The 27,198-nt window shown below is 43.6% G+C and overlaps 2 protein-coding genes across 9 annotated transcripts in view; one reads left to right on the top strand and one right to left on the bottom strand.

The window, feature by feature from the left end:
* The window catches only part of CFAP263 (cilia and flagella associated protein 263), a 37,061-nt gene extending 21,938 nt beyond the window's left edge, over positions 1 to 15,123 (top strand). For 3 of the 8 annotated variants that reach the window (XM_001494465.7, XM_070262971.1, XM_070262970.1), the window contains 2 exons: positions 10,302 to 10,457; positions 11,467 to 11,614. In XM_001494465.7, the coding sequence (XP_001494515.3) occupies positions 10,302 to 10,457; positions 11,467 to 11,553 (243 nt within the window). In that variant the 3' untranslated portion in view covers positions 11,554 to 11,614. Of the gene's footprint in view, positions 1 to 10,301; positions 10,458 to 10,908; positions 11,615 to 13,672 lie in introns of those variants that run through there. The other 5 variants (XM_023637094.2, XM_023637098.2, XM_023637096.2 and 2 more) reach the window with 2 other exon arrangements.
* Positions 11,768 to 26,350, bottom strand: PRSS54 (serine protease 54). The gene is given in 6 exon segments (XM_014738469.2): positions 11,768 to 12,526; positions 15,861 to 15,992; positions 16,586 to 16,844; positions 22,214 to 22,385; positions 26,262 to 26,310; positions 26,312 to 26,350. Coding segments are annotated over 6 exon segments (1,188 nt in total). The 5' UTR covers positions 26,348 to 26,350; the 3' UTR covers positions 11,768 to 11,986.
* Positions 26,351 to 27,198: the final 848 nt, after the last annotated feature.

The raw sequence follows: 27,198 nt of genomic DNA on the forward strand, positions 1-27,198 counted from the left end.
ATTGTGGGCTATATATATGGTAACTCTGTGTTTAACATTTACAGAAACTGCCAAACTCTTTGCCGAGTGGCTGCACTATTTTAAATTTCCACCAACAACGTATATGTGAGGGTTCCAATTTCTGTATGTTTTCACCAACACCTGTTATTTTCAGGTGTGTTTTTTTAATGGCCATCCTAATGGGCATGCAGTGATATTCATTGTGGTTTTGATTTGAATTTCCCTGATGACTGACACTGAGCATCTTTTCATGTGCTTATTGGCTACATATCTATCTTTTTCAGAGAAATGTCTATAGATGTCCTTCAGCCAGTTTTTAATTGAATTATCTTTTTATCATTGAGTGGTAAGAATTCTTTATGTATTTTGGATTCAAATCTCTTATCAGATTTATGACTTGCAGATATTTTCTCTCATCCTGTGGGTTTTCTTTTCACTTTCTTGATGGTATTTTTTGCAGCACAGAAGTTTTTCATTTTGATGAAGTTTAACTTATCTATTTTTTCTTTCGTGCTTGTGCTTTTGGCATTGTAGCTAAGAAACCATTACCTAACCCAGTGTCATAAAGATTTACTCCTGTCTTCTTTTAAGAGCTTTATAGGTCTTACATTTAGGTTTATGACCCATTTTGAGTTAATTTTGTAAATGGTGTGAGGAAGGGGTCCAAAAACTGAAAGAAGAAAGTAGATGAAGTATATTCATAGAGTTTCTTATATTACCTATTTACCATTTGTGTGGTTCTCTCCATTTCTTCCTGTGGATCTGATCTGAGTTACCATCTGGTGTTATTTCCTTGCTTAAATACAGCTTCATTTCAGCCTGCCTCCTTTGTGCTGCTATTGTCAAATATATTACATTTTTATATGTTGTAGGCCCAAAATACAATTATATACATATCATTTTATGAAATTGTTTTTAAAAATTTTTTATTTATCTTTTGAGGAAGATTGGCCCTGATCTAACATCTGTGCCCATCTTTCTCTCTTTTATATGTGAGATGCCACCTCAGCATGGCTTGATAAGTGGTGCTAGGTACGTACCCAGGATCCAAACTGGCAAACCCTGGGCCACTGAAGCAGAGCATGCGAACTTGACCACTGTGCCACCGGGCTAGCCCCTGAAATTGTTTTTTAAATTAATTAAGAGAAGGAGAATATGCAGTTATGCTTTTATAATTACCTGCATAATTACCTTTACTTGTGCTATTTATTTTCTTCATGTGGCTTCAAGTTACTGTCTGGTGTCACTTCTTTTCAGCCTGAAGAACTTCCTTTAGTATTTCTTTTGTGTGTGTGTATCTGTTAACATCTTATCTTGGAAATAGATAATTTTAGTACTTTTGTCTTTTGACCTTCGTATTAGCTTCATAGGTGGTTGATCTCCTACCTTTTCTATAATTTGCCTTTACCAGTGATTTTATTATTATTATTTATAATTTTCTTATTACTATTTTTGGTCTTCTCTTTTCCACTAAAATAAGTCCCTTTAACATTTCTTGTAAGGCTTGTTTCTTGGTGATAAACTCCTTTAGTTTTTGCTTGTCTGGAAAACTCTTTCTCTCTCCTTTCCTTCTGAATGAGAACCTTGCTGAGTAGAGTATTCTTGGCTGTAGGTTTTTTCCTTTCAGCACTTTAAATAGATTGTGCCACTTCCTCCTAGCCTGTAAGGTTTCTGCTGAGAAGTCAGCTGATAGCCTATGTATGTAACTTGTTGCCTTTCTCTTGCAGCTTTTAGGATTCTCTCTTTGTCTTTAGTTGCTGACACTTTAATTATAATGTGTCTTGGTGTGGCCTCTTTGGGTTCATCTTGTTTGGTGCTCTCTGTGCTTCCTGTACCTGGATGTCTGTTCCTTCCTTAGGTTAGGAAAGTTTTCAGCTATTATTTCTTTGAATAGATTCTCTGCCCCATTGTCTCTCTCTTCTCCTTCTGGGACACCTATAATATGGATGTTAGTGCACTTGATGTTGTCTCAGAACTCCCTTAGACTGTCCTTATTCTTTTTAATTTTTTTCTTTTTTCTGTTCAGCTTGGGTGATTTCCTCTAGACTTTTGTCCAACTCGCTGATCTGTTCTTCTTTTTTTTTCTGCCTTTTCTCCCCAAATCCCCCAAGTACATAGTTGTATATTTTAGTTGTGGGTCCTTGTGTGGTATGTGGGACACCGCCTTAATGTGGCCTAATGAGCAGTGCCATGTCCGCACCCAGGATCCGAACTGACAAAACCCTGGGCTGCTGAAGTGGAATGCGTGAACTTAACCACTCTGCCATGGGGCTGGACCCCTGATCTGTTCTTCTGTATCATCTACTCTGTTATTGATTCCCTCTAGTGAATTTTTCATTTCCATTATTACATTCTTCAGTTCTGATTGGTTCTTTTTTGTATTTTCCAGTTCTTTGTTGAAGTTCTCACTGTATTCATCTATTCTTTCCCCCAAGATCAGTGAGCATCCTTATAACTATTAGTTTGTACTCTTTATCAGGTAGATTATCTGTTTCATTTAGTTCTTTTTCTGAGGATTTGTCCTGTTCCCTTATTTGGAACATATTCCTTTCTCTGCTCATGTTTCTCTGTGCTTATAACTATGTTTTAGGTAGATCAGCTGTGTCTGCTGATCTTGGAGAAGGGGCCTTATGTAAGAGATGCCTTATGAGGCCCAGTAATGTACTTCCTTCTCATCACCAATTCCAAATGTTCCAGGAGAGTCCCTCTGTGAGCTACGCATGTCCTTCTGTTGTGGTGGGGTTGTTCTTACTGCACGTGCATGGGAAGACTAGGCTGTCCCCCGGGCCAGCTGGTTGTGAGGCTCATCTGTGTGTGGCTGCTATCATCCCTTCAGTCAGTTTATTGGGCAGGGGGAGACCCAGCACAGTTGGCTGCAAAGTGTAATAGTACATTCCTGCTGCAGTTTTTCTGTTAAGTGAGTAGGCCTCCAGTGTGGCTGGATGCTAGGCTCAGGGCTCACAATTGCTTTAGTCCTCCAGCCTGCAAGGCTCTTGTCAGCTCTCTTAATAAAGCAGCTGGGTGGGGCTGGCCCCAAGTGTGCAGCACACAATTGTTTCAGGCATTGGAAGGTGGGGCAGATCCCCTATGTGACTATTTGAGAAGCACTAGTCTGTTATAGCTGACAAGACCCACTGCTTGCAGGCCCACACACCCATCCACTAGTCCTGCCCTGAGCGCATGCCCTGCCCCACTAAAGTGGACCCACTTGCCCTGCTGAAGAGGTCCCACACACTCCATAGGTCCACCTCTTACACATGTCCTGCCCTGCAAAGGTGGACCCACTTGCTACATCCTTCTGCAGAGGTCCCACACACTCCACCTGTGCCGGTCCACAAGTTGCCTGAGGGCTTGCTGGTGGGTGGGGCCTCTCTCTATGGCAGGCTGCCTGCCCTGGCTGAGCTGGATTAAATCAGTGCTCTAGTGGGTGGAGCAGACCCCTGTGCTAACAGGCCAGGGGAAGAACTCCAGTGGTGTCTGCCAGCATCTGTATCAGCATGCCTGTACTAGGTCACAATAATGGCTGCCTCCAATATCTCAGTCCCTGGGGAGGTGGTTCCTGCCACTTCCTGCCTCCGTGAGATGTGCCCAGAACCTTTCAAGTGAGTCTCTTTTCATCAAAGGATTGTGCACCTTTCTTTCTGGTGATTATGTGTTGCTTTCCAAAATGGGTGAATTCATGCATGGGCCCTTTAAGAGCAGGCTTTTCTTTATATTATGTTTGATAACTTTTCTGGGGGTATTCCCTGTTGTTAATAGCCAGCAAAGCTGGATATTATGACACTCGTCTCAGTTCTGCTGAGTCCAAAAGCTGCTTGTTGTGGCAAAGCTCTCCTGTTCAGATCCCCACTTCCCCAGGAAAAGCTTTGTATCTTAAGATTGTTCCTGGCCATGAAGCACCGCTGCTAGAATGTGGTTTTTTCCTCTCCAGAAAGGAATTTCTGCCTCTTCCACCTCAATCAGCACTGTCCCTTGTCATGGGGATTCTTTTAGTCCAGTTTCTGGTTCTCTCTCAGGGGTAATTGTTCCCAGGGTAGTTGTAAATTTTTTGTGTCCGTGGGAAGAGGTGAGTTCAGAGTCTGCCTAAGCCACCATCTTCCCAGCAATCTCTTCCTTTAGTATTTCTTGTAAGGCAGGTCTGCTAGGAATGAATTCTCTCAGTTTTTGTTTATCTGAGAATGTCTTTATTTTTCCTTCATTTAAAAAAATTAACTTTGTGTTTAGAACTATTTTAGACTTACAGGAAAATCGTGAAGATAGTACAGAGTGTTTCCAAATACCCCACACCCAATTTCCCTTATTATTAACATCTTAAATTAGTGGAATACATTTGTTAAAATTAATGAACCAATACGGATACATTATTATTAATATTTATAGTTAATATTACTCATATTTCCTTAGTTTTTTCCTGGTGTCCTTTTTTTCTATTTCAGGATCCCATCCAGGATAACACATTACATTCAGTGTCATGTCTCCTTAGGTTCCTCTTGGCTGTGACAGTTTCTTAGACTGTACTTGTTGATGACCTTGACAGTTTTGTGGAATTCTGGTCAGGTGTTTTGTAGAATGTTCCTCCACTGGGGTTTGTCTGATGTTTTTCTCATGATGAGACTGGGGTTATGTGGTTTTTGGATAAAGACCACAGAGGTAAAGTGCCATTTTCATTACATCATATCAAGGGAGCATACTGTCAACATGACTTATCCCTGCTGACGTTAACCTTGATCCCCTGGCTAAGGTGGTGTTCTACAGGTTTCTCCATTGGAAAGTTACTCTTTCTCACACTTTGCACACTGTATTCTTTGGAAGGAAGTTACTATGTGCAGCCCACACCTAAGAAGTGAGGAGTTATAAATTATTTGGAATTCTTCTATATGATGATTTGTCAATTCTCCTCCACTTATTTTTTATTTTTAAAATCACTTATTTATAGCAGTATCAACTCATGGATATTTATTTTCTATGTTGGGTTATAATCTAATATTATTTATTTGTTGCTCACATTGTTCCAGCTTGGCCATTGGGAGCTCTTTCAGTTGGCTTCCGTGTCCCTGGGACATATCCCTATTCTTTTTTTTTTTTTTTTAAGCACTTCTGTCTGTCACTAGAAGATGCTCCAGGCTCATCTTATTTCCTACCCCAATCCCAGAATCAGCCATTTCTCCAAGTAGTCCTGATCCCTTTTATTTGAGAATAGCATTAGAAACCAAGATCTGAATGTTCTCATTGCTTGCTTTCATTTTTGAAAGATAGTTTTTCTGGATATAAGATTCTTGGTTGACAGTTTTTGTCACTCAGCACTTAGAATGTCGCCCCACTGCCTTCTGGCTTCCATTGTTTCTGATGAGAGGTCAGCTGTTGATCTTATTTAGCTTCCCTTGTATGTGATGAATTGTTTTCTTTTGCTGCGTTCAATATTTTCTCTTTGCCTTGTCATTCAACAGTTTGAGTATGATGTATCTAGGTATGTATTTCTTTGCACTTATTCTACTTGGAGTATGTTGAGCTTCTTAGAGGTATACATTAATATATTTCATCAATTTTGGGGAGTTTTCAGCCATTATTTCCTTGAATATTTTCTCTGCTCCTTTCTCTTTCTCTTCTCCTTCTGTCACTTCTATTACATGCATGTTGGTATATTTAGTGGTGTTCCACATTTCTCTGAGATTTAATTTTTCTTTGTTCTTTTCTCCTCAGTCTTTTTCATATCATATAATCTTTATCAATCTACCTTCAAGTTTACTGATTCTTTCTTCTGCTGGCTTAAATATATTGTTGATCCCCTCTAGTGAATTTTTCATTTTGGTTATTGCATTGAAAAGACTCTAGATTTTCCATTCGGTTTTTTAAAAAAATAATTTCTACCTCTTTATTGATACTCTCTATTTGAGGAGACAATCATCATCATCATATATTCCTTCAATTCTTTAAACATGGTTTCCTTTGGTTCTTTGAACATATTTATAATAGCTGCTTTGAAGATTTTGTCTGCTAAGTCCACCATCTGGATTCCCTCAAAGGCAGTTTATGTTACCTTTTTTTTCCCTGTGCAGGACACACTTTCCTGTTTCTTTACCTATCTCATATTTGTTGAAAACTGGACATTTTGAGTAATATATTGTAGCAACTCTGGACACTAATCCATCCGCCCCTTTCTTGGACTTGTCATTGTTTTTGCTTGTTGCTTGTTTAGTGATTTGGCTGGAATAATTCAGACTATTTCTCCTGCTTTTAGTAGCCTCTGATGTTGCTCCTCAGAGGGTGCAGCCTTGATCATGGATGCAATCTCCCTGACAACCAAGGATGATTAGTGAGTGTTTCAGCTGAATTCTCTTTGTTTCATCTTCCAGCTAAGCCTCTGGCTGGTCTACCTCTATTGGTATCCCATTCAGGCATTAGCCTCCATTAATTGCTAGCTGATTGCTCTCTTGCTTTCAAGGACATCCTGAGCCATTAATTGCTCCACTTTCTGATCCAATTAAAGTAAGGCCCCTTTGCATAGGCAAAGTGTTGCCAGTCTTTGAGGCTTGCTCCAACCCTAAGAAAGCACTCTTCTTAATGGTCTTTCTCTGGTTCTGTTAAACATGTAGCTGGTGTACTGTTTTGCTTGTTGCTACTAATAGCATAGAGCTACCAGCTTCCTCTTAATTGCTCACCCCAAAGATCTCCATTGTTTTCCACAGTTCCTGAGGCATGAACTCCCCACACTTTGTTACAAATAAAGTCAGTCCCTTCAGGCAGCATTCCAGAGCTCTCTGTTTTTACAGCCTCTCTTCTGCACCGCTGCACTGGAGCTGGGGTGGGTTGTGGCCTGCCTGTCCTGTAGTTTTACCCCTGCTCTCCAAGTCGGGGGCTGGGTAGGGATTGCAGTCTCTGGTCTTCTCAGCATGTCCCTCATAGTTGTGGTACTTATTTATTTATTTATTTTTTAGAGATTTTATTTTTTTCCTTTTTCTCCCCAAAGTCCCCTGGTACATAGTTGTATATTCTTTGTTGTGGGTCCTTCTAGTTGTGGCATGTGGGACGCCGCCTGAGCGTGGTTTGATGAGCAGTGCTGTGTCCGCGCCCAGGATTCAAACCAACGAAACACTGGGCCACCTGCAGCGGAGCACGCGAACTTAACCACTTGGCCACGGGGCCAGCACCATGGTACTTATTTTTTAATGCTTCGATTCTTGCTCATTATTTTATCGTAGGTATTCTCTAATTGTCATCCTCACAAGAGTGTCCACTGATGGTTCTGGGTACATCTTTAGGTCTCCCCTCAGGTGTATGTCTATGCTAGACAGAGTAGATATTCACTGAATGCTTCTTGACAGGTTTTTATTGCATTCTGATAACAAGTTAATAAAAAAATAATTTTGTTGGATTGCTTCAAAGTGAACTAAAATAGCACTTCTCAAACTGGAAGGTGCTAACCAGTTACCTGGGGATCTTGTTAAAATGCCGATTCTGATTGGGTAGGTCTAGGGTGGCCTGAGACCCAGCATTTCTACCCAGCTCCCAGGTGATGCCAGTGCCAGAGATTATACTTTGTGAAGCAAGGAATTAAAAGACAATACCAGGTTAGGAAGATTCAACATCATAAAAATGTTCTTTTTAAGTTTATCTGTGAAATAATATTCCAATTAAAATAACAAGGAGGTTTTTTTTTAAGGATTTCAATAAACTGACTCAAAAGTTCTTTTGGAAAAATAAATAAGAGTATCTTCAAAATTCTTAATAAGTAAATGAGGGGACTAGACATACCTGATATTGAAACATGTTATGAAGTTACAGTATTTAAAATAAGCTCATGAATAGACTAGGAGACCAAAGAAAAACACATAAATCCTGTAATGAGCCCCAATACAGATGGTATATGATACACATATGATCAAGAATCTGACAAAGTTTTGATATTGATACTTTTAGTTTATGATAAAGGTGGCATTGCAGTGAGGGACAACTGGATTATTAAATAAATGATTTTGGATGATTGAGTAGCCATTTAGGAAAGAATTAAGTTGGAACTAAATGTTACAGTGAAATTAATCTAGGTGTATCAGAGATTTAAATGGAAATTATAAAACACTTAAAGTCCTAAAAGACAATAGTGGGAACATTTTTATTATAATTTTGGAATGGGAAGGACTTTTAAAATATAAAACTGAGAAACCATGAAATCAATAAAGTCAGTTATATAAAAATGAAAATTTTTCCTCATAGCAAAAACCATCACAAGCAAAGCCAAATGATAAATAACGGGAAAAAAGTTGTATCTAACATCACAAGGAGCTAATTTTCTTAAAACATAAATGACTTTTATAAATTAATTTTTAAAAATCTAATAGAAAATAGACAAAATGGGCAAAAGATTTAAACAGTTTACAGAAAAGCTGAAAATTCTCAAACATGGGAAAAATGTTCTACCTCACTCATAAGAAATGCAAAATAAAGCTCTAAAGAAATAGCATTCTTCCTCTCTTCGATTGACAGAGATGAGTAAGTCGGTAAGACTGTGTTGAGAATGGGAGAGCAGGCAGTCTCCGGCACTGCTGCGCTGGCCGGATCAGCTTGATCGATAGACGGCAAGTCAGCATATGCGCCAAACATGCTCGTGCCCCAACCTAGGCACTACTGACATTGTGGGTCAGATACTTCTTGCCATGGGGGCTGTCCTGTACATCATAGGGTGTTTCGTAGCATCCCTGGCCTCAACCTACTAGATGCTGGTGGCACCACCCTAGTTGTGACAAATTAAAATGTCTCCACACACTGCCAAATGTTTCCAGGGTGCAAAATAACCTCCATTTGAGAACCACTGCCTTAGAACAAGCAATTTCGCTTTCAATAGCTTATCCTACTGATACACGTATGTATTTACTATAGGATGTATACCCAGAAGAAAAGTAATTACAGCATTGTTTGGTGTAAATTGCAAGAAATTGGAAAGCTAAGTGACTGTTTGTGGGGACTTGTCAAATTATGGTACATCCATACAGTGGAAAAAGTATGCAACCATTAGAAAGAATGAGTAAATTCTTTATGTGCTGATACAGAAGGATCTTCAAGATTTGTTGAGTGAAAACAAAGCTGGATGAATAAAAGTAATAGAATTTGCTACTGTTTCAGGCAAAAAAGAAACATGTTTGTATGGCCATAGATTTCTAGAAGGATGCACAAAACCTAAAAATAGTGTATGCTTCTGAGAAGGGGACCTGTGTGGCTGGGGGAAGAGATGGGATGGGAGCTTTGTGCTTTTATACCATTTGAGTTGCATGTATTGCCTACTCAAAACAATTGTTAAAATAAAAATTAAAAAGGACAATGCTAATTCAAGAAATCCACTCAAAAGAAAAGGGCTAGTTAATTTTACTGTATGATAATTTAAGAAATAAAATTTAAAAAGAGAGTCCTCAAAAAATTGGATAACTATGATTCAGCAATTCTACTTCTGAATATATACCCAGAATAATCGAAAGCATGAACTTGAACAGGTATTTGTGCACCCATGTTCATAGCAGCATTATTCACAACAGCCAAAAGGTGGAAGCCACCCGAGTGTCCATTGACAGATGATGGATAAACAGAGTGTGATATATGTATACAATGGAATATTATTCATTCCTAAAAGGAAGGAAATTTTGACACATGGAGGAACCTTGAAGACATTATGCTAAGTGAAATAAGCTGGTCACAAAAGGACAAATATTGTGTGTTTCCACTTATATAAGGTTCCTAGTCAAATCCATAGAGACAGAAAGTGGAACGGGGATTGCCAGGGGCTGTGGAGAAGGGGGTCTGGGGAGTTAATGTTTAACAGATACAGAGATTAAGTTGGGGAAGATGGAAAAGTTCTGGAGGCGAGTGGTGGCGAAGGTTACACAACAATGTAAATGTACTGAATGCCACAGAACTGTACACTTAAAAATGGTTAAGACGGGAAATTTTATGAAAAAAAAAGACTGGAAGCTGAATCGAGACTGATTAAATCAAAGTGTGCTTAAATTCATAGATTTTCCAAAAAAAAAAAAAAGCCTAAGAAATCAAAATAAGTAAAATATATTCCTTAATAAAGGACGGAAGTAAAGAGGCTGGAAGGAAAGGGAAAAGACTAGCCTGCACTTAGAGTTTCTGAACTGGATTAAAAAAAATCACAATCTGTAAAAATCAGAATCTTGTGATTCCTCCACTCCTTTCAAGATTTAAACATTAGTTTTAGAACTTCACTGAAACAGGGGAGCGATGCCAGGGCCAGTGAGTCCCGGTAAGCCAGAACTGCAGCATTCCCGTTTCATCGGTCCCTCCCGACCCAGGACCGGGCTAAAGCCGAGGCTTTGAACAAGAAGCTGCGGAAGCAGCTGGCCGAGTTCCGAGCGCCGCAGGTGATGGGGTACGTCCGCGAGAAGATCCTAAATGGGGACCTGGAGAAGTCCATCAAGATGTGGGAAAGGAAAGTGGAGATTGCAGAGGTAAGCCACCGAGAAGCCCGAGGCCGGCCGTCTTTTATGCCCTTCACATCTTGGTCTAGGATTTTGTTCTTTGAGCTAAGAATACAGGTGTTTGGACATTAACGTCTGTGAGAAATCTCAGTGGTTGCTTCATCTCTTATACGAAAATGAAGGATGGCTTGCTTTTTTTTTTTTTAAAGCTTCTTTTTCCTTGTTAGGGACAAGCTCTTTTCAGGTTATCAGGAAGAGATTTTGTAGTAATAGTGTGTTTTTAGTTGCTTGTCTTAATGAATTCTAGAAGCTCCCGAATGCCTCCCCCGACCATTGATAATTTAGTGATTGCTGCTTTATACATGGAGAAGCCAGTTTTTTAAAAAATGAGATAATCCCAGATTTTTAATATTACTCACAACCCGATTCCATGTGTTCACATAGTTGCCATGGGCCTTTTTGTTTTTGACTAACCCCACAGCCTTTTCATATGACGCAGAGTGCACAGAAGCACCCTGGCCCGCTGTGAGCTGTGGAAAAGGAATGGGAAATGTGCCAATGATCCACTGGCATCAGAAGAAAAGAAAGCTCCGGGACGGCCACAGGCTGGGTGGCATCATGAGGGCACTAAGATGTCACTACAGTAGCTTCAAAACCCAGTCAGGTTACCTGGGAAGCTTGGCATTTTCACATCTAGACCCCTGCTCCACATCCCACGGAACTTCCTCCTGCCTTTCCCGTGGTCCCTTGATGGCAGGGAGTAAATTAGGATCCAAATTTGGGCCGGTCATATCTGGAGCTGAGAAGTAGAAATCACAGCAGGAACCTGCACCTTTGAACTTCATTAAACAGAAACACGCTCCTCAGAAGAATCTTCTGGATGCCCCTAGGTGGCCTGGCCCCGTAGCACACATGGCGGGCACTGCCCCACACAGGGTTACCATCATGGGGCTAGATGTGGGTTGCATTCTGAAGAGTCACTATCGGTTCTTCCCAAATGACTGTCTTCCCCTCCCCCTGCCCCTTTTCCCTTTTTCAGATGTCCTTAAAAGGCTACCGCAAGGCTTGGAATAAAATGAAAACAACCAATGAGCAGTTGCAGGCAATTTGCCTCCCTGGGAAATAGCCAGAGGGAGGCCACAGCTGCAGACCAAAAAGTGATCCATTAAAGTAATTAACTCTCTCTAGTCAAGGGGTCCTCTCACTGTTTCCTTTGCTTGCTGGTATCCCCAACTCTCCAGCTAGGCAGGCAGTCACCTCCCAGGCCATGTCTGCCCATGCGGAGTGTTTTCACAGCCTGGCCCCTGGAACGGGTAATACTCAAAGAACCACAGGGCACTCTCATGGTTTGACACTTGTTAGCCCACATTTAGTTCACAAGCACAAATGAAAGTGACCTTCCTGCATGGGGGAGTGGGACAGAGGAGGGAGAGCCAGCCCAGTATGTGCCCTGGGCCAGTCTGTGGCAGCCCCGTTATATAACTGTCAAAAACAGACACCAAACAGCACGGTGAATGCCTGGCACTCAGCATTCTGAGCTTATTCCTCAGTTTGGAGAGTTAGCTCCTAGGGTAGATAGCATTGCAAAAGAAAACAAGCACAAAGAAAAACAAGATAATTTCTTGGGGCTGATATAACCTATTCTGACCTGAAATAGACCCAATCTCCCCACCGTAATAGTCGTAGTACATGGATTGTCCGGCCGTGTCAGGAGAGCCAACTGATTCCCTTAGGCCCTTTTCCCTAAAGTCTAGACTCTCTCCAGAGCTGTTTGCTGGCCATGAATATATGGTGGTACTTTCTTGTCCTAGGGAGTTTGCCTGGGACCATCCAACCTGCTCCTGCCCAGAATGTTTTTCCTGTGTCACAGCGGCACGTGAGGAGTGGCTGGAAAAAGGAATCAAATTCTCCCGGGGATGGAGGGAAGACAGGGGAAGGCTGGTCCCCCAAGTCTTGGTCATGATCCAGTCGCTGTAGTCTTCCACTCTGATGTACAGAAAGAGGCCAGGGCATTGCTCCCCACCTTGGGTCAGGATTCCTGTCAGCACCCACAGATTCAAATGCTGGAGCTGGCACATCATTGGGTTTCCTGGGTCTCCCTGTGACAGAGGACAGAAGGCTTGAGGTCTCAGAAAAACTTTTCTTTTTTAATATATCCTTGTGCAATTTACTGTTTGTTCTAGAAATGTTTTACACTGGTTCTCACAGAAAATAGGGTAAATTATAGGATACTGTTTTCCAATCTAGGCAGCCACCACCACAAATTCCAAGGAGATGACTTTTCCTTTTATTATACAGATCATTTGTAGGCTTCTGGAGTTTGCCTGTAGCTTCCTGGTTCACCTTTCATTTTCTTCCCAGTACTTTGACTAAATCCTCCCTCTCTTTTGGTTTGTCACTCCTCAAATGTTGATATGTCTTTCCTTTCTGGCCTGGAATGCTCACATTTTTCATTCTCCTCTCTATTTTGCTTCCATCCTTTCTTTAAGCTGCTCCTTCCCACTCACAGTCCTGCTAGAGTCAGAGTCACACTTCCCTGGGGGCACACGGGCGCTTCACAGCTTTTCCACCCCAGCAGCTGCCTGTGAGTGTGCCTGCTCGCCAGCCCCTGCCCAGGCTCTCGGCCTTCCCTGCGTCCATAGGAGTGGTCCTCTGGGACTCGGGACCTCTGCCACACAGACCTTCTCTCCCTTCCAGTGAGTGCATAGAAGCTTGGCACACTAAGCTAGATTTGTTACCCTAGCAATTTACCTAATTCTCTCTGAGCTAAAGTGGGGATACAGTTAATTCCTGTAACACAGGCAGAGCTGCCAGCACAGTGCCTGGCACACTGTATGCACGCAATAAAGATTTAGCTATTATTATCTTGGTTTCTAGAACAGGCCATCATTTTTATATGAAAAGTTGAGAAATATGGGAAAAGCAACAAGACAACTACTAGGTATAATTTTACCTTACCTTCCTCGTCCCTCAGGTCTTTTCTTAAAGGAATACCCCCTTCCCATGGTCCATCTTGGTCCAAGAGGGGGGTTGTCATTCAAATGCTGGCGAGCCGCCTTTGACCTGTGTGGCTGCCTGGCTAGAAGACCTAGTTGCTCTCGCTGTTTGGACTGGGGTATGGGGGTGTGTGTGTGGGGGTTGCACCTGACAATGGGAAAGAATCTGAACAGACTCCACAATGAGAAGCAGAGAGGCGAAGGAGTGGCCGCCTCGGCCCCTGCCCATTCCCATCCTCTTTCTCTAAGCCTGCCTTTTTCAGAAGGAGCCACACAAGAACAGAAATGCAGGTGAATGAGAGAAGAAAGGAGCGACTCTGCGAGCAGGGCAGCAGGAAAGTCTGCTCTGCAAGGCTGCCATAATTCCCTGGTAGTCCCGTGGCCAGACCCAGGAGGATGACATTCTGGACTTTGCTCTGTGCTTCTCATTAGATGGAAAGGAATGTTTTAGTGTAGAACTCTTGATTTTTCAGTTTTTCACAATCTACTGTTTTCACCCCAGTGCTCCCACATGGCAGAGGGTAGATTTCACCCCAGAGTTCTGGCTGGTTATCCTAGGCCTGATGAACAGGCTCTTGTCTGCACCCCACTATGTCTGCCTGGGGCAGAGAGGCTCCTTGGCCAAGAATGGCATGATCTCCCTTCCTTTCACCAGTCCCATTCCCAGTTTAACTGTGGTTTTATAAGCTTGAGGGAGAAAAAGAATGCAATTCAGGACAAATATTTTGATGAATGATTGTGTGGTAGATGTCTCCGGCTGTTGCATGGTTTTGCAAGTTGCCATTCCATGCCGTGCAGAATACGCTGCTTTTCCTCTTCCCCATAACCTGTGGGGCTACAACTTCTGAAGCACAAGCAGCTGAGACAAAAAGTCCCAGATGCTCCTCTGGAGCAGCCCTGTCTTGTCTCCCAGGGGAGCAGCCTCAGCAGAGAGGGGCTCTTTTGTTGTGTGATCCTCAACCTTTCATTCAACAAAAGCCCTAACAGTTGTCGGGGGAAAAAAGGGGTGAGTCCAGAGCAATTCTGCTCTTGGGTTTCTGGGGACCCTTTAGGCAGATACTGAACCTGGGAGGTTTATTCCATGTGTTAGGCGTGTGGCTTTGGGGACCTCTGGACATGAGAACACCTTTCTGGGAGAGGGAAGGATCCTAGCTAGACTAGTCTCCGTTTATTTGTCTGAGACAGTTTGCAAGCACATTTCAAAAGAAAGGACTATCTACATGTGTGCTAAAAAGTTAAAAACCAATCTGAACTTTGCAGGTGGATTTAAAGAGGTGATCATTTTAAGTATAAGCAGCTCACCATATTCCACTGAATCTAAGACGCTCTTAAAAAATTAACATCTTTGAGATGTGATGTGTCTTTTAATTGGTTGATATCAGAGTTTAACTAGCAGAGTTTTTTTTCTTTCTTGGTATTACATAAAATATGGTGGCTTCTACAACTGACAGCATTTTAGATTTGGTATAGTATGATAATAGATGGTTGGAATGGCTGATGGCAGGATTTTGTTAAATAGCGACATCTTCTGTGTTTTAACACACTGTCTAATTTAAGAAGTTGTACAGTCCTCCACCTGGCAGAGAGCCCGGGACACAGTAGGTGCTCCGTAAATTTGAACCAGCTTTGGAAGGGCAGGCTTATTGCTTAATGAAAGGCAGTCCTTCATGCTTTCAGAATAAAATGACTTTTAGAAAGAATTGTCTGCCTATATGTATTCCTTTTCTTTTTCTCTGGAAACACTTTCCCTAGATCCTCTGGAAAAAATATTTCCCCGTCAGAGAATCCTGAGGGTTACTCAGAAGAGAGTGGGTGATCAGCATCTTGGAAAGACAATTTTAGAGCAGAGGAGAGAAACTCTGCCTGGAAATCTATAGACCTGGGTTCTCTCGTCTTTGTTAACTTTAAATAACTGTGTGACCCTGGTAAGCCACGCTCTCTCCAGGTGTGGATATGAGGGGGCCTGGACAGGTGTTTGTGAGTTCTACACATTTTCCTGAGGCGGTAGGATAACCACATCTGTACAGTCCTCATCCAGGTGGAGGGCAGGGCTTCTTACAGGGGGAAAAAAAAAAAACCCTCAGTAACTGATGAGCGATAGCATCAGAGTCCAGGTTCCATAGAAGCTGAAAACAGTGATCCCACACTGTAGACATGCTCAAAGTGTATCTGCATGCCTGGTTTGGACTCACACTTTCAAACTGTCAGCTAGTGAAAAAACATCTTTGACTTAGCCATGCTTAATCATGTTACACTGAAAATGGGGCTGGTTAGTCCCATTTTATTGAGCCCTTGCTATCTGCCAAGTGCTATTCACCCTGGAGACTGCCATGAATCCCAAGTGACAGTCCTTGCCCTCATGGAGTTCATGATCCCCTTGAAGTGACCACTGCTTGCTTACTCCCAGCATTTAGCTTCTACTCCATCATGTTCTTACCAAGCAGACGTCATCTGTTTCCTGTTCCATGTGATTGCCACATCCTGTTTTCTGGAGTTTCTGTAAGGGACATGGGTAGGTGTCTTTCACAGAGATTTTCCTCAGGATACTCATCGTCATGTGTTTTCCTGTCTGGACCATGCAACAGAGAGCCCAAGAATTATTAACAAGACGACATCCCCTGAGTCAACTCAACGACTACTCATGTGTACAGATGGGATTGAGTAGAAAATGTTCTGATAAACCCCTTTTCCCCATACAAATCAGATCCTGTGTCTGAGTTCTTACTGAAAACTACCTTTGCTTTGAACTTAAATGTGAAAATAGGCAGAGAACATATTTACCTTTCCTCCACATCTATAGAGAATACATTTCCTTGTTAATTACCCAGGCATAAAAGAACACAAGGAAGGCTTGGACAACAGGATAGTCAGCTCTAGTTCAGGGAATAATGTCCCCTGGCCCCTCCATAACCTTGCACTCATTTCAGGCTGTCTGCTGCCTGTGTACTTCCAATTTTGATGTAGGACTAGAAGAAAAAGGACCAAATATAAGAATGGCCAAAGAAAGGGCAAGCACTGGGAATCTTGACTAATTAGGTGAGAGTTCCAGCCCAACTCTAGAACCTCGAGCAACCTGAATTACTAACGCCTAAAACGGTTCATGTAGGTCACCCCCACTGCTAGCACACACACAGCCTCCACTAGAAGGAGGAAGGCATTAACTGCAGATGTGGGATTCCATCCTGCCACCCAGCAGTTCCACAAGGCTGGTGGCTCATGCATCTCGCTGCTCAAGAAGCAGATGGACTGGACCAGGTTGTTGAACTCCATTGCCGTGTCTGTCTTCAGGAGGGCTATGTTATTGCTCATTGTTTTATTATCAAAGTCCTCATGGATGATGATGGTACTGATTGGATACTCTTGGTGAGCAATCACTTTGGAATCCATATTAGCTATTCCAACTATAACGACAGCATCCTTCCTAGAAAGAGAGCAGGGGAATCTTGAGAAGCCAAGCTACCAAGGAAGCTTCACACATTGCTGTTTTCATATTTACTATTTTTTGGCCTGGAACATTCATCTAACTCAACTTCCTGAGCTAATTTTTACTCACCCCTTTGGATCCAGTCCCCAGGAAATCTCTGAACCCCTGGGCTTGTGACCTCCTTTGTGAGCCCGTAGAATCTAGGGGTTTCTTTTGTATAACATCATTTGTCCCACCACCCAAAGATAATTTGTTATGTTATGGCTGATTATCTTTTTTTCTATGCATAGTTTTCTCTTTTTTTACATAGTTGTAGTCATACCAAAGACGCAATCTCGACTCTTGATTTTAGCAGTTAACATTTAATACAAGCATCTTTCCGTGTTGTATACTCTGTAAATACACTTCTGAGAAATTCTAATTTTAATAATGATGCAATTCAGTTGGGTGTTTTCCCTTTCTCCTCTTGAGAATCACCCAAAAACCCATGAGAAGAAGAAACAGATGCAAACACCACAAAACTAAGAGAAACTGGAGAACCCAAACCTCAGAACCAGAGGGAGGGCTGACAAAAGCAGTGAAGGACAGACAGCAGGACTGCAGGGAGTTGGGATGACACCGGGTGCCACAAAGTCAGAAAAGCCGGTCAAACATGCTGCTCAGCAAGGAAGTGGAGAGAAAAGAAGTAAAACCATCACCAAAATGAAGGCCAATATGGAAGCAGCATAAAGGAGAATAGAGACCACAGAAAACACACTAAGGGACACAGAAAGTAGGACTGAGAAAAGTGACTACAGTGCAATAGACCTTAATGAAGATTTTTAAAGGTTGGAGAGGAAAATGACAAATCTGGCAGTCAATGGAGAGTCAGCAGACCACAAGGAAGGTGACCAAAATAACAACACAGGAAAAATATTTCAAGATATAATTTAAGAAAGTTTTCTGGAAATAAGACTTGAATTTCCAGTGGAAGCGTACTGCATAGCCTAGGGAAGTAGCAATATAGAATGATCAACACCGAGACATGTCCTTGTCATCTCCCAGCAGGAGACAGATGGCATACTCAAATAAGGTAGATTGAGGAAAGTTTAATAAAGGCATTCTTTACACAGGTCTCGGCCGGATGTGTGGAAATCACGAGGGATAGTGCAGTATGCTGGGTACTGGTTGGCATATGCAGCTCCCTGCTGATGTAATAACAGGGTGCTGGCACCACTCTAGGCTCTAGGTGAGGGGAGGGAGTGGTCAGACAGAGCTGTGGGGAGTGGGTCATTTGGCTGGAGGAGGCAAGCAGTCTGCAGTATCCCTCAGAGGAATAAGGACCCTGACCTCACTCTCCTCCCTCCCTCTGATCTCTTGCCTGTGCTCCCCTTGGCCAAGCCCAACTGGACCCAGAAGGCAAGAGCAACCACTGGTGTAACCCACACAGGTCAGCCTCCTGGGAGCCAGCAGGGTAGAAAAGGGTAGAGAGAGGATCTGGAGGGGCAAATGGGGGAGGTCAAGTATAGCTAGTAAAGTTGCTGGACTTCATTGACAAAGAGGGAACCCTTGGACATCCAGACAAAAACAGATTAAGTCATCTTAACTTTGGCCATCTAACGTATGTCTAACCCAGGGAACTTGTGAAAGTGAAAGGGGACACTGCCAGCAGGATACTAGGATAATAGGTGTGAACCAGGTCTCTCTCAGGCATACTAGAATGTGGGTCACCCACCTATAGAGGAAAAAACCAGACTGGCTTCTGACTTCACAGCAAGATTTAATATCAGAAGCCAGGAGGTAATGTCTATGAAGTCTTCAAAAGGAAAGACGATGTGAACCATGAATTCTGTATGTAAGGAAACACAGTTCTTGGGAGCCCTTTAAGAAATTACTTGAAGACAAATTTTAGCCAATTCTAGAGCTGAATGGAGAAAATCCAGCAAAAGGACTGTCGGTAAGTTTGGAATTCATTATAATATTGGACTAAAATTAAAAGAAAAACTTCTTAAAGTTTAGGTTGGAGTAAAAATGTAAACCCTGGCAATAATCAAATAGTGTAACTAAAGCTGAAAGAAAGTCAGAGGTGGGTATATACACCAATTTTCTCATCTTTTATAGGAATCTAAACATATTTATTCATAGCTGATATATGAAGAAATAGGGTGTGCAAATATGTATATGAATTGTAAACATTAAAGCACATAATCTATTAAAATTGGGGGTGGTGGAGGAGGAGGAGGGAAGAAGTGAGTGGACAGGAATTCTGGCATTGGGCACAGTAGTGGGGCTAGAGAGGACTGCCCAGAATGAAACAGAAGATTTAGGTGTTTTCCGTGAAATTATAGCTCTAAGATGAACACCAGAATGAAAACTCAAACTTTTCAAATTTGTCAGAAGAGACATACAAAACAAAACAAAGGCCGTGTAATAAAAAGAAAAATAAGAAGCAATAAAAACAGAAAACATAACCTAAAATAAAAACAAGAGGCAGGAGTTTCATTCTGAACATCGATTCAGAGCAAAAGAGCATGAAATAAGACATAGAAAGGCTGTTTAATGATGAGAAAGAATTCAGTCTACACTGAAGACCTCAGTTATAAATATCTGCAGCAAGCAACACAGTGTTCCCAAAGCAAAAACTCCAGGAAATAGAAGGAGAAAAAGCCAGAAGCCTGTTCGTGATAGATTTTAATTCTCCCCGGTCAGCCTAGGACAGATCAAGTAGACTCCCTCCCCCAGTTTTATATGTTAAATTGTACACCAAGGACAGAGAATGAACTTTTAAATTTACCTGTGGAAAATATTCACATGGACCACACATGGTAGACCACAAGGACAGCCTCAACACATTCCTAATAGATTACCACGTCATATAACTGAAAGTTAAATCATGCCAGAAAACAAAACAAACGAAACACCCTACCACCTGGATATTTGAAAACTCTGTCTTTAATAAAACCCAGAGTCAAAGAGGAAATCAAAACCAAGACAGCAGACCAAATAGAAAACAGCCGTCATGAAAACGCCACCCCAAAAGCAGAACTTCTCTGGAGGGCTAGTTGGCAATAGCTCCCAAGATTCTGCCCAGTCTTTCCACTCCTTGATTATGCATGGTACAGTTTACTTGCATGTGTGCGAAATAACATATGTAAAAGGATATCTGCTGCAGTGTTTTTTGGTTCTAGTAAAAGGTTGGAAGTGACCCAAATTTCCGTTGTTAGAAGACTGTGTAATTATGGTACATCTATCATGGGATACTGTGCAGCTGATGAGAAGAATGTCGTAGCTCTCTATGTATTGATAAGAAAAGATCTCCCAACATTCATGACAGAGTGAAAAAAGCTAAGAGTGGAATGCTGTCTATGGTGTGCTAGCAGTTGTAATGGGGGAGTTATAGACTGAATTGTGCCCCCCAAAATTCATAGGAGAAGCCCAAAACCCCAATGTGACTGTTTGTAGATATAGCCCTTAAGGAGGTAATTGAGATTCAATGAGGTCACAAGGGTGAGCCCTAATCCGATAGGACTAGTGTCCTTATAAGAGGAGGAAGAGACACCAGGAGTGTACGCACACAGAGGAAAGCCATGTGAGGACACAGCAAGCAGGTGGTGGTCTGCAGGCCAAGGAGAGAGCCTCAAGAGAAACCAGCCCTGCAGACACCTTGATCTTGGACTTCTAGCCTCCCAGTTGGTGAGAAATAAATTTCTGTTGTCTAAGCCACCCTGTCTGCATTTTGTTAGGGCAGCCCTAGCAGATCAATGCAGGGGGAAAGAAAATTCTGTCAATAGATAGAAGAATCAATATAGATAGATCTACAGGTACATAGATATCCATAAACGTGTTGAATATTTAAGGAAGACTACTCAAGAAACTGGTGCAGAATATGGCTCGAGGGAGGGAGACTGGTGACTGAAGGGCGGGGGAAGGAAGGAGCTGCTTTTCATTGTATACTCTTTGGTTTCTCACGAACATTATACTATGTACATGCATTTTCATTTGAATTCATGTGTTTTCAATTTAAAAATACAAATCATATGTTAAAAAATTCAGCAGCTGCCAAATATTATATAGAATTTATCCTATAATTTGTTTATCCAATTGTAGTAATTATACTCTCTCCCCATACTCTGTGTGTATATAAATATAATATATAGTGTATAAATAATATATAATATACTATATGTAATAGTTAATATATAATATACAATATAAATACTATTATGTATACTATTTATAGACTACATATTGTATATAATATGTATTATGTGTGGTATATATTATATGTTATATATATAAAAGAGTAATATACTATATTATATTTATCCATGATAATTGGGCATTATGTTTCCAGTGTTTTGTGTATTATTAACTATCCTATGAACAACTTTGTGCATAAAACTTTTCCAGTGGTTGAAATTATTTCCTGAATGTTGATTCCCAAAAGTGAAATCATTGGGTCAAAAAATGAGATGTTTTACAAAAAACGTTATTCCTTTAATAACATTTATTGTTTCTTTTTTTCTGGTTTGAAAGAATGCACTTTTTTCTTTTTTTTTTAAGTTAGTGTTTCTTCTATTTATTTTTTTTTAAAGATTGACCCCAAGTGAACACCTGTTGCCAATCTTTGCCAATCTTTTTTGTTTTCTTCTTCTCCCCAAAGCCCCCCAGTACATAGTTGTTTATTCTAGTTGAGGTCCTTTTGGCTCTGCTATGTGGGACACTACCTCAGCATGGCTTGATGAGAGGTGCTAGGTTCGCACCCAGGATCCAAACTGGCGAAACCCTGGGCTGACGAAGCAAAGCGCCCGAACTTAACTACTCGGCCACAGGGATGGCCCCAGATGCACATTTATTATAAAGAGTTTGGAGAATATAGAGAGATTCAAAGAAGAAAACAGAAATCCTGTGCGTTCTGAGCATCCAGAGACAACTGCTCTTAAAATGTGTGTATTTCCTTCAAGTCTTTTCTCTATGTACATATATTTGTGCAGTCACATTCTTAAGGCCCCAGGTGAGTGTTTTAAGATAAGGGCTCCTATTGATTCACTTAAGATAAACAGTAGAGACCTCTAGTATCAGGAGTCGGTGCCTTTGTGATTGCAGTAAAATGAGAACGAATATCTTTCCTGTAGAGGATGGAGGAACAATTGTTTCACTTTGCAGTTGCGCAGCTGGCAGTCCTCACAGCAAAGACACCAGACTGCGCCAACCTTGGCAGTTGGTGATTTTAGGACCCTTAGACATGGCAGAGCAAGGGCTGATCTGGTAAAAAGCCCTCTTGCCCTGTCACCAGGAATCCACCTTCCCAGCCTTCACAAGTTAAGCAGGAAGCAGAGACCCCCACCCAGGGGGGCTGTTGGGGCCCCAAAGACAGGAGTACTGGCCTGTTCTGAAAGACGGATGCGATGCTGAGGATCCAGAACTCACTGAGGATGCTGCCGAAAGCCAGGTGGGTATACAGGGAATCCTGCAGTGACACCACCCACGGGAACTCGTTGTTGTTGACCAAACCCTCCTCGGAAGTTTCCATAACGTTGATATCCTGGATGCCACAACCTGCAGGTGGGGTGTGGAGGCCTCACTGTTGGGGCAAGGAGTTGGTGGCCTGTGGCTGCCACAGCACCAGACCTCAGGACCCCTCTCCTGCTGGCTGCCCCCTCCTCTTGGCTCCCCATCTTGGTCACCACTAACTCTACCACCCCCATTTCTTTTCCTAGTGGGTCGTCTTCCCCATAAGAGACTCCAGGTGGCATTTTGAATCTCAAAATAACATCAGGCTACCAATAATCACTCACATCCATTAGCACTCAGCAGTGCACACTAGGCGGTATCTGAAACCTTTCACATACGTCAGTGGTCCAAGTGCAGTCTGGGACTCTGGGAGTCCTCAAGACCCTTCCCAAGGTCTGCAAGGTTAAAGCTCTTGTCATAAGAATACTAAGACAGAATTTGTTTTTTTCGCTCTCATTCTCTCACTAGTGAAGAGTGGAATTTTCCAGATGCCGCGTGATGTCGTCACTTTCATGGCTAATAGAGTGTGTGAACCTGTGTATTCTTGTGTTTTAAATTTTTCCCAGTTTTACTTTCTAATATGGTAAATATGGAAAGATATAGCTCCATATGCAAAAACTCTTTTAGGGTGCTCACTAGTTTTTAAGAGTATAAAGGGGTTCGAAGATCAAAAAATTTGAGAACTGCTGATAAACACTACTTCGTGCAATTCCTCCAGCAGAATGAGAGGTGGGCATTGTCGTTCTCAGTTTCCAGATGAGAAAGTTGAATTGGAGAGTGGGTGAGCGCTTGTCAAAGTCACACAGCTGGTAGGATTTGGGGCCCGTCCAGATGAATCCAAACTCCGTACACTCTGAACCCCTCACGGTCCGTGTTCCAGCCGCATTTCACATGCTCAGATTTGCCCTTGCTCCTCCTGGCTCAGACTGTTGGTGTGCGCAGCTTCCCCGCTGTGTCTGTTTGCCTGCCGATGTATCCCCGGGGGTTAGCCTGGGGCCTGGCACGCAGTAGGTACCCGTACGCTACCTGGTAAATGAACAGCAGCCTTCTGCCCGCCAGCACTCCCTGACATCTTGTCAAGGGGCTCAGAGGTCCTGCCAGGTGGAGGCTGCCTCTGGCCCCCACCAGGCCTGCTTGGCCTTTGCCTTCCCAAGCCCTTGAGTGGGTCACCTCCAACTGGACAGTCTCTTGGGCAGTAAGGACTTTGTTTCAAATGACAGTTAAATGTTGACTAAAGTTTTAAATAATACTCTCCCTTTGCCACTCCTGGGTTGGCCAAAGATGGCTGTATTGCCCCATATTTTTTTCAAAGTTCCATATTCACAGAATCATGGAGAATCTTAGAATGATAGGATGGGAAAGACCCTTCAAAGTCAAGACCCCAGTGTGGGGGAGCTGAGCCTCCTACTTCCCAGGCACCCTTATAGGATGGCGTCCACATGGGGTGTTCTGCTCTCCCTGGCTGCTGACACCCCGCGCCATCCCATGTTGCTCTCGCCCGCAGGTATGCCCTGTCCTGATGAGTCCACTCATCTACACAGAGTGGAGTGCAAGGATTCTCAACCTGCCTCCACATTTCCTCCACCTGCCGCCCAGCCCCTGCAATGGTGCCTGGGCACTGGCATTTTTCAAAAGCTCCCTGGGTAGATTCTAATGTGTATTCAGGGTTCAGAACCACTAGTGTTTCAGGAAGGCACTGGATGCAGTGTCCCAAGTCCAGTTGGCCCCTGAGCTGTGAGACTTGGGGTGAGCTACTTCACTTCTCTGGGCCTCAATTTCCTCTTTTGAAATGTGGGGTAACGCACCCCTTGGAGTTGTAAAGATCATGTGAGGTGAGGTTACGGGCCGGTGCTTTGCAAGCTGTTTCCCCATGACTGATAATGCTAAAGCCAAGGCAGAATGGATGATTCCTTTTTTTTTTGGAGTGTAAACCACTGCTCTGGTTGCTGTTTGTAAATCCCAAACCACAAGTCCCCAGTGCTTGTTTCTAAATTGGTGGCCCTGAGTCCTGGGTGTCATGTGATGGGTGCCAACAGCCGACTAGGTCAGATCATTGGTGGCTGTTTTTTGTGGGATTTTTTTTGCCTTGTCTCCCCAAATCCCCCCAGCACACAGTTGTATATTTTAATTGTGGGTCCTTCTAGTTGTGGCATGTGGGACACCGCCTCAGCATGGCTGGATGAGCGGTGCCATGTCCGTGCCAAGGATCTGAACCGGCAAAACCCTGGGGCGCCAAAACGGAAGGCATGAAGGTAACCACTTAGCCACGGGGCCGGCCCCCGGTGGCTACTTTTTCACCCTTCATCCAGCTGTACACACAGCCCTGCCAGGCGCTGAGCTAGGGGCTGGGCTTCCAAGGAAGGATTTCAGGAGGCTGTCCCCGCCCTGGGGGAGGTCACAGTGCACAGAGGAGGCAGACACGCTGAAGAGTGATAGCCATACAGAGAGACTCGTGACACCAGGAATGTGCCTAGAGGATACGGAGGAGGGGGCATGGGTTCTGCCCAGAGCCTGAAGTCTAGGACGGCTTCTCCCAGGGGGTGACCTTTGAGGTGAGCAAGCACCAAATACAGTTTCCAAACCATGAGGCTAGAGTTGATTGTAACGTTCAGTATCATCATTAAAGGACCACAGCAGACCTCTCCATGATAGGGCATCGTGTGACCAAACATCTCTATGAATTGACAGTTAGAGACTTTGCTGGGACAGTGACAAAGCTGGTTGTTAGAAAGATGATGTCTATAAGGCCTCCAGGTGCTTCTGAATCACCAAAGACAGGAATATTGGTTTTCTCATGGGACATCAGCAGTCTATGGTGAACAAGGCATTAACCAATCCTTCCTCACCCAACAAGAGCTTAGAGGTGTGTGATGACTTTTGCTTTTTCAAAGCTCTAGATGGCTGGATCATTGGACCCTATAAACCCTTGGAAGGGCAGCGTGTAATGAGGAATTCTGCCCCCGAGATGAGATGTTGGCCCTGGGTCACTTGCCCAAGGCCTTTTAAGAGGGGAGAAGCCCTTTCTGTGTTTTTTGGGCATCCCTGGGTCTCCTTGGGGCTGTGAGGAGGAGAATAGGCTAGGAAGGTAGGGGGTTCTCTTCTTGATGTGTGTGTGTGTGGTAAGTATATGTGTGTGTGTACTGGGGGGAGCTCTCATACCTCCCGTCTAACTCCAGGAAGACAGGACAGAGCTAGCTGGGGTGGCAGCAAGGTGGGGGCAGAGTCTGCTTCAGTCAGATGCTCCCTCTCCATCTGCCCCTTTCTGGGCTGTACTTTTAGTCCTGGACAACCTGGATGTCAGGGAGGGAGGGGGTTGCAGCTGCTGCTTCTGCTGACTGAGGCCCTGACAGCCTCCAAGGCACCTCCCTGCTCCCAGGACCATCCCTGCAACTGGGGGGCAGTTTAGCCATATACTCTTTTGGTCTAATGATAAGGCATCATTGGAACCACAATGCTGAAACTCAGGCAGGGCCTGGTTCCCAGGTGGAGCAGACGCGTCACAGGCCCCCACCCAGGCGCCGGGAGGACATCCCCCACCTGACAGTGCCTGGGGGAGGGATGTGCCCCAGGAAGAGCAGGGCAGGGGCTGTGAGTGGGGAGCCAGGCCTCACTCCGACCCCTCTGTCCAGTGGGCCTCTCCCTAGCCTAAGGCTTATTTTCCTAATGGCACTCTCACCTAAGAATTCACCCTGACATCAGGCTGCGGAAGCCACAGTTCCCTGCTGTGATCCATGCTGATCCGTGCCTGCCCCACTTTCCACTCCTTTGCCTGGTTCCCGCCACAAACACATGCTGCCCAGGCAAAGCGCTGGGTCATCTTCCCCTGGGTCCCTCTCCCGACCATTTACGTTTCCAGGACGCTTCCCCCTGCCGTGTTACGTGACCAGCTAAAGTCATTACACAGGAAAGAAGGGCACTCACTGGCAGAAGAGTGGGAGACGCAGAGCAGTAATAAGAGCATCCCTCTCATCTCGGCCATCCCCAGAGAGAGCCGCTGCAGACACCATGGGCAGCTGTGGAAACAGAACAGCCAGACGCACAGGCTTTTTCCTCTCCTCCCCAAAGTGGTCATTTCCCCCAGTGTCAGAGGCCCTGCCTCTTTCCTTTCGACTGACAAAGTTTCCAAGACATGGGAACAGACCTGTCACGTCCCTAGTGCTTGGTTCTGTGCAGTAAAGAGATGGACCAGCTGCCTGACACAGGTATTCAGTTAGGATTCGTAATGTGGCCCAAGGAGAGGAGGCAGCCCACGCTGGTCGGTTTTCTCCTCAATCCAGCCAGGGTCCCCGGACTTCTCAGAGAGTTGGGGCTCAGAAAAGGGTTGTTTTTTGACTTGTGGAATTCAACCCTTGCCTTAACTCTGTAGCCATAAAATGCTGCTGAAAGAAAAAGCAGGGGTTTAGTGCAAGCCCACCCTGGTTTTGCCCCTCCTGCCAAACTCTGCTGGCTCGAATGCTGGGATTTCTTTTAAGTGATGACAGCTTGTACTTTTACATAGTGACAGCCTCAGCAATAATTCACACGGTAACCCTATGGGATAGACACTATCGTTATGCCCATTTTACAGATTCAGAGACTGACACTCAGACATTGAGAAGCCTGCCCAAGGTCATACAGCTGCCAAGTTGCGGAGCTGGAATTCGAGCTCAGGTGTGTCTGAATCCAAAGCCCATGTGTGTTTCACCATCCGCCATTCCACCAGGCCCACCCTTGCCTCAAACAATGCACAATAGCCTAAGGAAGCCATGCATGCCATTCTCAGTCATCACGTTCTGTTCATGACACCAGATGTTTCTTGTCGTCAGGACGGTTCTCGTAATTCTTCTGTGAACTGCTCCTGCCAAAGGAGAAATGAGCT

Source organism: Equus caballus, chromosome 3 (genome assembly GCF_041296265.1).
Source record: "Equus caballus isolate H_3958 breed thoroughbred chromosome 3, TB-T2T, whole genome shotgun sequence".
NCBI lineage: Eukaryota > Metazoa > Chordata > Mammalia > Perissodactyla > Equidae > Equus > Equus caballus.